This window comes from Ipomoea nil, unplaced genomic scaffold (assembly GCF_001879475.1).
Source record: "Ipomoea nil cultivar Tokyo-kokei standard unplaced genomic scaffold, Asagao_1.1 scaffold2694, whole genome shotgun sequence".
Classification (NCBI taxonomy): domain Eukaryota; kingdom Viridiplantae; phylum Streptophyta; class Magnoliopsida; order Solanales; family Convolvulaceae; genus Ipomoea; species Ipomoea nil.
The window spans coordinates 977868-989157 of NW_017619122.1; the positions used below are offsets into that span (position 1 = coordinate 977868).

The 11290-nt window shown below is 36.5% G+C and overlaps 2 protein-coding genes across 2 annotated transcripts; both read left to right on the forward strand.

Moving 5' to 3' along the window:
• Window positions 1-7577: 7577 nt before the first annotated feature.
• On the forward strand, window positions 7578-9251 carry LOC109155190. The gene is made up of 3 exons (XM_019302911.1): window positions 7578-8182; window positions 8282-8507; window positions 8603-9251. Exons 1-3 carry the CDS (start codon window positions 7649-7651, stop codon window positions 9061-9063), a joined length of 1221 nt encoding a protein of 406 aa, XP_019158456.1. The 5' UTR covers window positions 7578-7648; the 3' UTR covers window positions 9064-9251.
• Window positions 9252-9613: 362 nt separating this feature from the next.
• Window positions 9614-10442, forward strand: LOC109155151. Its single transcript, XM_019302884.1, has 2 exons — window positions 9614-9702; window positions 9813-10442. Exon 2 carries the CDS (start codon window positions 9870-9872, stop codon window positions 10440-10442), a length of 573 nt encoding a protein of 190 aa, XP_019158429.1. The 5' UTR covers window positions 9614-9702; window positions 9813-9869.
• The last annotated feature ends 848 nt before the right edge of the window (window positions 10443-11290 follow it).

Genomic DNA, 11290 nt, shown 5'->3' on the forward strand with positions numbered 1-11290 from the left:
TTAGGATCAAGATAGCCCATGGGCTGCTCCATGTACACTTCTTCATGAAAAGTGCCATGAAGAAAGCATTATTGATGTCAAGCTGTCGCAGCACCCAGTGGCGGCTCAAAGCAATAGAAAGAACAAGTCGAATCGTCACAGGTTTCATTACCGGGCTGAATGTTTCAAAATAATCACGCCTGGGCTCCTGCAGGAACCCCTTAGCCACCAAACAAGCTTTATACCTGTCAACTGCACCATTTGGCTTCCGCTTAACCCGGAACAACCATTTGCAGCCAATGAGAACATGATTATCACGCGGTACGAGCTCCCAAGTATTATTCCGAATTAGAGCCGTGTATTCATCATCCATAGCTTGCCGCCATAATGGGTTCTTTAGAGCTTGTGTGACCGTCGACGGCTCAACAGAAGAAGGTAGAGGATGAACATTGGAGTGATTTACAAACTTGTCATTATAATATTTTGGATTTGGCTGACGAGTCCAAACTGGACGAGAACAGTCCTACAATTCATGTGATGGCTCAACAGATACTGGGCGAGAACATTCCTGGGAAGGATTAGCAGGACTTAAACTGGAAGAAGCAGTACAGGACTCTGAGCTTGAGGTGTTTGTATAGGGAGCATAGGGACAACCACGTGGTGATAATGGGGCTATTGGTGGTGGTGAAGGCAAAAGACCCTGAGGATGAGTCGCATGTGGAGAATGAGCAAACAAGACTGATGATGACGCCGAGTGTGTGTCAGCATCAAGAGATGCTGAAGAGCTTGCCACAGTGGGAGTTGAAACAATACTGGTGGACTCAAAATGACAGGAGCCTGCTCATTCCCTGACACCATATGACCTGAAGAACTGGTAGTAACAAGGTGGAAATATGGAAAAACATTATCAACAAACTTAACATGCCATGAAAAATATACACGGTTAGTCAACGGTTCAAGGCACTTAAAAGCCAACTGAGTTATAGAGTACCCAACAAAAATACAAGACACAGACCGAGGTTGCAGTTTCGTTTTCATATATGGCCTGAGCCAAGGATAGCACAGACAGCTAAAAGGTTTTATTTTCTTGTAGTTAGGAGAATACTGAAACAGTACCTGAAATGGGGACTGATTGGCTAGGACAAGAGTAGGCAACCAGTTGATCAAATATACTGCACATTAGAAAGCATATGACCAGAATGTTAGAGGTAAATTCGAGCGATGAAGCAATGAGAGACCTGTTTCAACAATATGGCGATGATGTCTTTCAGTTGTACCATTGTGTCCAGGAGTGAGAGGGGGAGTTGTAAAGTGAGAAATACCATGACAATCCAAAATTGAATTTTCTAAATTCGGTTTTAAGAAATTCCAAAATAGCCATTTTTCACTCTACCAAAATTTTTATGATGAAAACGGTGTTTGAATTAATTATTTTGAGCTACGTTTTAAATAAATTAAACACCGGGACTTATTCTATTCTGAAATCCTAAATTCTCGGGTACATTGCGTACCAAGTTTTTGACCCAAAAGTCAATCTGAGTGAAACCGGGAGAAATTTAAGAAACCTAAACCAAGTGGTTATCTAGAAAGTATTTTTGGAAAAATGTATTTTTACCCCCAAACTATTTAGAAACACTTTGGTTCATGTTGCATGGTGGACCACAAGCCTCTAATGCCTTTGCCTAATATTTTAGAGAATCCACCAAATTACCATTTTGCCCTCCACTAATCATTGTTGATCTTCCTAGGGTTTTGAGCCACTATAAAATGAATAGTTATCAAACATTTTCCTCTTGATTCCATCCTTGTCTTACCCACCAAGAGCTCTGCAAGAACACAAAGAAGAAAACAGTAAGTTCTTAGGCTTAATCTCATCGATTTATCCATTTTCCATCTAGCTTCCATTCCTTAGCTTTCCATCTTTGAGATTCTTGTTCTTAAGGGTTGTTGTGTGGCTTGTTTGAGGTATTTAGGTGGTGAAGGGGGTAGTGGCTGACTTGGGAAGAAGAAGGAACCCTAACAAGAAGAAGAGGTAACACAGGAATAACCCATGGGCTCCCAACTAGCTTTATTTTGACTCCGTGAAGTCGAGATTGAAGTGTAAATGCTTAGAAATGCTAGATTATTGCTATTGTTGAGCTAGTAATGAGTTATTGTTGATTTATGTTTGAGTTGTTGAGAATTTGTGAGTGTTGGATTGCTCTAAGTTGGATTGCAGGTGTAGAGAAGGCCTCTGGTGCACCAGACTGCCTCACGGTATTAGCCAACGGACCCCGTGGAGGCCCGCCAGCTAGCACCGTGGAGCAACGATCCCAGGGGATGGACCATGGAGTGGTCCGTCGCCCAGGGCCACCGCTTGGCGGAGCTCCCCAAGCCCCGCCAAGCCAAATCTGTGTACTGGCCGGGCACACTGTGGCTCAGCTACGTGTTGATCGGACCGGGACTCGTGGGCCCTTGAGGCTCGGACATTCGGGTTCGTTACGACGCACTAGTAGAAGTTGATTTCGTTGAATTTGTAGTGGCCGGGCACTCTGTGGCTCAGCTACGTGTCGATCAGACCGGGACTCGTGGGCCCTTGAGGCCCGGACACTCGGGTTCGTTACGACGCACTAGTAGAAGTTGATTTCGTCGAATTTGGAGTTGAAATGCTTAAATTACAGTAGAATTTGTGTTGAGAATTTCTATTGTAGTGCACTGTGTATTGTTTACAGTGAAGAAAAGTTGAAGAGTTTGAGCTTAGCTATTTGAATGAAAAGCATGATCATTATTTGTTAAGTTTTGCTTGAATAACATGTCTAAATATTCATTGTGAGTTATTGAGAATTTTTTCAAGAATATGAGATATTTGGTTTGTACAGTGCATGAACTTATTTGCTTAGAGTGAAGTGAAATACTAGAGCATGAAGTTTATTTTTGAGTTCAAAGAGCATGATCAATACTTGTTAAGTATTTGCTAAGAAGTTTTGCTAAATATTAAGTGATAAGCATGAAGTAGCACTTTGTTGGTTTAAATCACAGTGAAAGAGAAGTTAAAGCATTATTTACAATAAAGAGCATGTTTAGCATATCATGAACTAAAGTGCATTAGTGACTTTAAGTAAGACTAAGATCCATTTCAAAAATCTATATCTATTTTGGAAAATCATTATCTAGTTGCATTGAGAAGTTGCAAGATATTTGATTTCCAATTTGTGAGAAAAGAGAATTGTTGAGAAACTATGTATATGAGATTGCATAAGCAGATTTGTTGCATAAGAAAGAAGTGCATGAGTTATATCTATATGTATCTAGTGTGAGTGATCCGAGGTTTTGGAGGCCCGTTTGAACTATGTCCTTTCGGAGGAAAAGAGAAAGAAAGAAAGTTGAGAAAGAAATGGACATTGTGATTCGATGTGAAGTAACGAGGTCGATATTCCCGAGTTACTAGGTTGGATACTACCCGCAGGGCTTGGAATCCCGGTTAGGGGGTGTGCACACTGACAAGTACGATACCTGATTCCACAGAGTTTGAGAAAAGAACCAAGAGAGTGGTTCTATGGGCGAGATGAGTATTAGGCCGGCTAGATGCCGAGCCCAGATAGGTCTGTTCACATTATGGTGAAGTTCCTACCTCGCCCACGAGTAAAAGTAAAGAAAGAAAGAAAGAAAGAAAGTGAGTCAAGATACTCAAGTGAAAGAAGAGAAAAGCGAGTCATTGTGACTCTACATAAACTTCCACTGAACAAGTGTTCCTTGTTACAAAAGAGAGAGTGTATATGTATATCTATCTATACTTATACTAAAACATCATATTCATCTTATTGCATGATTATATGAGTTGCACGTGTTGCATGAAAGTATGAGAAGAAACATGACTTTATATTGTGTATCTATACTTATACTAAAACATCATCTTCATCTTATTGCATGAAAGTATGAGAAAAAACATGAATTTTTATTGTTTATCTTGATAGCATGAGATTGCTTGTTAAAGTTTAAGTGTATCCCTAACTATATTACAATGTAGTATCTGTTGTCTCAACCTACTGGAGCACAAAGAGGTTAATAATGCCTCTATTGAGGCTCGAACTCACAACCTCTCATATGAAAGTCCAACCCGGGTGCCATCTGAGCACAAGGTGCTTGGCTTCAACAAATCTTTTATATTGAGAGAAAATACCAAAGACATCTGACTTTTTTCTTAGAGGATACCACTATATGTATTTGGTGTAAAAATCTACAAAAATAACATAATATAGGTATCCATCAACAAATTTTTGAGTGGTTTCCCAAACATCTGTATAAATAAGCTGAAGAGGTTTTGTACTGACCATAGAGTTATCAAAAAATGGAAGCTTGTGACTTTTATTAATGTTACATGAAGTATAGGAAAAATTATTGAGCGCAAGGGAATCAAATGAAATACTAAGACGATTAGGAATATGCCTTAGAGTTTTTTTTTTTTACGGGTGCCCGAAGCGATGATGCCAATCTAGTGTGGAAGCTGCAACATTTAATTGTGGATGTGTAGACATAGAAACACAATAAACATTATGATTGTTTTCCCCGTTGAGTAACGGGGCCCCCATCACGAGATCCTTCACAAGGAAACAAGATGGAAAATTCAACCGAAACTTTGTTAGTTTTACAAAGCTGAGAAACATAAACAAGATTTTTTATTTTTTTTGTAATTTAGGAACACTCCAGACAATGATAGATCACGACTATTGGTAGGAAAAGTAGTATGACCAGTGTGAGAAATGTTAAGGATTTTACCATCACCCAATAAGATTTCATCCGGACCACCATAATCTCAAAAATTCTGTAGGGAAGCAAGATTTGATGTTGCATGATGAGATGCGCCACTATCAAATAGCCATTGAGTAGAATCAACTGGTGTTGTTGCGGTAGTGGAATTAATAACAGGAGTCTGAGCAGTATTGAATGCCTGAATGTTATCCAGTCTAACATTGTTCTCTCGCAAAAAGCGTGCAAGTTTCCTGCAAACACGAGTTTCATGCCCAGAGTTGTGACAAAAACGACAGACCTTACCATTCCGATCTCCACTGGTAGGAAAACGACTTTGATTGCCAGCAGGCCGCCAATTGGAGTTAGACATATTATTTGTTTTTGGGCCAGAAAAAGACCTCCCATTCTGGAAATTCTTCGGCCTATTTCGTTGTGCTACATTCGCCGTGGCCAAAAGCGTTTGTTGCATCTCTTCATTACTCTTCATACGACGCTCATAGTCTAGTAAAATCTCACGGAGCGCCAAAAAGGAGATATGTGTTTCTCTTGCATGGATTGCTGATGTGACCGAATGGAAGTCATCTCCTATTTGGGACAAGGTATGTGCAACTAGGTCCTCATCTAAGACCGGAGCTTGAACCAAGGCTAGGTTGTCAGCAAGTGTTTACATCTCTTGTAGATAGTCAGAGATAGATTTTGATCCACGAGGATTGTTTGCAAGTTTGGACTTCAAAGATATGACACGACCACGAGAAGCATTGGCGAAACTTGCTGTTAATTTCTCCCAAGCATTTACAGCAGTAGTAGCTGAGGCGAGTATTGGTTGAATGGTGTCCGAGCAACTCCCAGGAGTGCACTAAGAAGAATTTGATCTTGGTGATACCATACTTGATAGGCAGGATTCGGGTTCGTACGTGCCGTATCCAAAAATGCCGTAGGAGCTGCGGTTGTTCCGTCAACGTAATTGGCAAGACCAAGTCCTATGAGCGTAGCGTAAACTTGATTACGCCAGACCGAGAAGTTGGTAGAAGTAATTTTAATAGGGAAATTTGTTGGTGCTGATAGTGTAATGATAAAAGTGTCATTAGTGATTGCCATGAGATCACACAGGGAAGGAAAGGGAAAAAAAAATTACTCGTTTGAGTATATTAGGCTCTTGATACCATATGAAGGTTTGAAACGTAATGTATATTGAAAGAGAACAATACAGTAGAATATATATAGCTATACCCCAGGATTCTAAGGGAAGTTATAATAGACTACAGGCTCAGTTTAAAACTAACAGATAAAAAAAGAGTAGGACAACAGTAGATAAATAATACAATTATAACTAATCATTAATAAGTATAATGGTCACACCTTACATGACACTTAGGGGGGGTTTGGTTGGGTTTATATTAGATAACTAGGGTTATATTAGGTTAGTTATATAACATGCCTTTGTTTGGTTGAGGTTATACAATATTCCCTTGGAATCTAATATCACCTCCACGTCAGATTTTTTTTCTTTTTATGAAGGAATGTGATTCCCTTGTCAATCTTAGGTTATTTTGGATTCCCTTGGCCATTTTACATTGTTTGCCCCGCACCCTCCACGCTCCACTCTGTCTCAGCGACTTTGTCTTCATCTTTCTTCTATAGGATTTCAGTCTACGAACCAAAGTAATCACCTTTCATTTTCATTTCTAGATCCATCAACAAATCAATTTTCAGTTTTTAATTCTAGATTCCCTTGCAGAAAGCCAGAAACGCAGACAACTCGCACTCTTCATCTTTTCCAACTCTCAATTTAGGGTTCCTATTTTCTCAATCTCACAGGTAATACTCACATCACTTTCATCTTTTGTTTCTTATTTCTTCATAAATTTTAGGATTATGCTAGAATTTCAAAAATACCATTACTATTTTAAAACTAATTTTGCCTGAGGGAGAAGGTTTCTTCAATTTTCAATTTCTTCATTTGATTTCTATTGGAATCTTGTATTTATCTTTGTGTTTAGTTATCATCTTTTTCATTCGTCTTCTCACACTGTTCGTGCTTTTTTTTTTTGGTTTATCTTTCATTGGTTGAGTCGGCCTATCTAATAGTGATTGAGTCCAGGACGACCATTTTTATCTGGCTTGGTTGAGTCTAGCATGGCCAAACAATTGTTTTGCAGGTTTCTCTATAGTTGTAGGTAAATTTCCTCTGAGGAGGTTGTTTGTTTGTTCTAAGACAGAATAAGAAGTAGCACATGGGAGAAAGAAGAAGGACACATTTTTAGGAATCTAAAATGAAAATTCAATTACTGCCCTACATCACTTAATAAGTATCGAAAATAGGAGGAGAAAAGCTATAGAAGAACTAGTATGCATAGTTATGTAGGGATACAATTGTATCAAAATGTGATGGTCAAAATCAATATTCAATATACAATGCTATATAATTCTATATAGTAATACACTCCTGCTTGCTGCCATTTATATGTTCAATTTCTATATGAAAGCATGCTGACATAAATATAGAAAAAAGCAGTGAAGTTATCCCCAGAAATTGAACTTTTTTTCCTAGGTTAAAAACAATGTTCTTACTTTTCCCATTGAATTCTCTATTTTGTGCTCTTAAGCATCAAATTATTTCTCCAAATTTGTGCCTAAAGTTTCAAGTGATTTTACTATTAAATTTGTGATTTACTGGGGGGTTAATATATAAAAAAATTGAGGGTGATTTACTAGAAATATTCAATGGTTTTTAAGTTGTCTTCTTGCTGTCATTTAGATGTTCAAATTCTGTATTGATATTAGTTGAAGTTATTATTTGTATTTGATTTTATTCCAACTATATGTTGCACGGTAATGAACCTAAAATAATGAAATTATTTGATTTTTTTAATGAAATTATTTATAGCAATTAAATATTAGTTTAATTTGTTACACATTTCATTCTTATAGGGTGGGTGATATGGCTCGGTTGCCATTAAGGCAAAAGATGAGATTGCAAGTTGTTGTCTTTATTTTGCACATAAGGATCATGAAAAGCATGTTTAATATGCTTATGTTTCTTGCTATGACATTAGTACTTAGACGAAGAAAGTTTAGGAGAACTTTGACATATGCCGATCAAACAGCATCTAGACATAATATTAGATCTTTGAATTTACAAAAAATGGTCTTTGAAAGTGATGTGCAATGTGTTGATAATTGTATAATGGATAGGAGAACTTTAGCTAAATTATGTGATTTGCTAAGGACTCATGGTAACTTGAAAGATAGTAGGAATGCAACAATCGATGAGATGGTGATTTCTTTTCTTCATATAGTTGCACATAATATAAAGAACAGAGTACTTAAACGTCAAACAGCTAGATCTGGTGAGACTATTAGTAGACAATTTCATGCTGTTTTGAACTCTATTTTGAGACTACACAACATGCTCCTTAGAAAACCAGAACCGATACCCGATAATTCAACCTATGAGAGGTGGAAGTGGTTTAAGGTACCCCTATACTCTTTTTTTTTTTTTTTAAAGTAAATTTATTATCTAATTATAACTAAATCGTTTATTAACAAATGTTTATATTTCGTTGAGATTCAGGGTTGCTTGGGTGCATTAGATGGAACCTTTATAAAAGTGAATGTTGAAACAGTTGACAGACCTAGGTATCGAACCAGAAAAGGTGAAATTGCCACAAATGTCTTAGGTGCTTGCACACCAGATATGCAATTCATCTATGTATTGCCAGGTTGGGAAGGATCTGCAGCAGATGGTAGAATTTTTAGGGATGCTATTAGTAGAATGAATGGTTTAAAGGTTCCTCTAGGTAATAATTTTAAAAAATATAAATATCATAAGATTTTAATTAATGAAAATATTACCTTAGGTATTAATAAATTTCTTAAATTGAAATATGTATAGGAAATTACTACTTGTGTGATGCTGGATATACAAATGGGAATAGATATTTAGCACCATATAGAGGTCAACGGTACCACTTAAATGAATGGAGGCAAGGTTATCAACCTACAACAGCTAAGGAATATTTCAACGTGAAACACTCTCAAGCAAGAAATTGCATTGAGAGGTGCTTTGGCATATTAAAGGCTAGATGGGCAATCTTAAGAGACAAGTTGTTTTATCCAGTTAAAACTCAATGTAGGATCATTTCTGCTTGCTGCATTCTCCACAATTTCATTAGGTCAGAAATGCATATTGATCCTATAGATATTGAAGTTGGTCAAAATGAGTGCAATAATTTTCAATCTGAAGAAGATGATGAAGACTTGATAAGGCGTTGTGAAACTAGTCATGCTTGGACTGAATGGAGAGACAAGCTTGCACATGAGATGTTTACTACTTGGCAGACTGAACAACATTGATTTTCTTCTAGAAATACAACTTTTTGTTATCATTTTAGTTGTAATTGAAGAAAAATTGCAAACTGAATTTTATTTTATATGCATTGCTGTATTTTTTAGGTATTCTAAACTGAAATTTATTTGATATTTATTGCTGTATTTTTGAAGTATTCCAAACTGAATTTTATTTGATATTTTGTTTCATTCAATAGTTCTCTTGCTATATTTTGATATGCTAATTACATATTACTAAAGTATGTGTTGTATTCGATTTGTTGTTATTGTTTGGTTTTATTTTTAAAGTGGTAAGGGAAGGGAAAAATACTGCAATAAGAAAAAAGAATTCTACAACTAAGAGACAATGGACAAAACAAAGATGCAGCACTAGTCGATTGCCTTGTTGAAATAGCAAACGACCCCACGTTAAAGGGAGAAAATGGATTCAAGACAGGATATTTGTTGCGCTTGGAAAAGATGCTACATCTAAGGTGTCTAGGAACAAATATCAAGGCAACCCCCCACATTGAATCTAGGTATAAGCTATTGAGGATGCATTTCCTTGCCATTCAAGAGATGCTTAACAAAGGTAGTGGATTCGGCTGAAATGATGTTGAGAAATGTGTTACTATCAGCAAAGATGTCTTTGATGAATGGGTTAAAGTTAAGTGAAATCTAAATCATTTCAATTTGCTTACCTAAAATTGCTTACGTTGAGAAATGTGGCACAATTGCTGTTAACTAATTTATCTTTCCTTTTTATTTTATTTTAGAGTCACCCTAATGCAGCTGGTTTAAGAAACAAAGAATTTCCTCACCTTGATAGCTTGATGCATGTTTGGGGAAGTGATTATGCAATAGGAACTGCTACAGAAATTCCAGCGGATGCAGTGGAGGAAATAGAGAAAGACAAAGATGATGAAGTTGATCTTACTGATGGTAATCATGAGGAATGGGAGGAGGAAAGAGGAGAAAAAGAAGTTGATCAAACTGAGTCATCTGTTTGCCCATCTACTAAAATCAATCAAGGCAAAAAACAAGCTAGTAACAGGAAAAGGTCTAGAAGTGAAGATGGATTGAATGACTTAGTAGCTGAGATGCAAGAGTATGTAGGTGCTTACAAGGAAACTAATGAGCAAATCAAAGACATAGCAACCTACTTTAAGAAAGAAGTTGAGAACACAGATAGAAAGATGAAGATATTTGAAGAAATCATCAAACTACCTGGATTTTCAAGGCAAGAAGTCATAGAAGCTGGTGAGCATATTTTAAAGGATGCACACAAGATTGATACCTTCTTTGCTTTGCCTAATGAGTTTAGGAGGGATTATGTAATGAAGCAGTTGTATGAGGTTAGTCCATACACACCAAGCTTTGACTTTCATGGTGGAAACAATGCATAAGAAATGCGGTGAAGGTTGTTTGGGGTTTTTTCACTCGATGCATGACTTTGATAGTGGCATTGTTATTTTTGGAAATTGGCTACTATTAGAATGTTGATATTATCTAATGTAAATGGTTTGGAAGTTAGGCTTGTTTTGTGAATGAAAAACAGGGCTGCCAATTATATTTTTGGTTTAGCATTGGTAGCAATATATGTATAGAAAACATGGGACTATATGAGTCCCTTTTCTGAAACTCATCCATACTGCAAAAATGGTATTTAGCTGTTAATGGAAATATGTATTGTTTGGGTTTAGTGATAGTTTTGTTTCAAACATGCAATAATAACAATTGCAGATGAGGATGGAAATTACTTAGAGGATGCATGGGAACATATATTCACATGTGCTTCTCGGTTTGAGCATTTGCATCTCATATGGGAGGGTGGTCCTCCAGATGCCATATTATTTGCACTTCCTCAGAATGATATTGACCAGTCGAAACAAGATAAATCAGTTATATATATATATATATATATATATATATATATATATATATATATATATATATATATATATATATATATATATATGATCAGTTTTGCTTAAATTGTAATTTTTTTTCTTTGATTTAATGTAGTATAAATTCCTAATGTACTTGTTGCATGAAACTTAGCTGTGCATTTTAATTTTATTTCATATTCTCTTTTCAGAAATTTTAATGCAGTATTTGTGACTTGTGAGAAATGCAAACATTTTTGTCCATTATTTCACATCATCAATGCAGTTTGAATCAGTTGTTTCTACTCTAGTATTATCAAATCAGTTTGGCACATTTTCTTGTTTGTAAGGTAATTTGCAATAGGAGG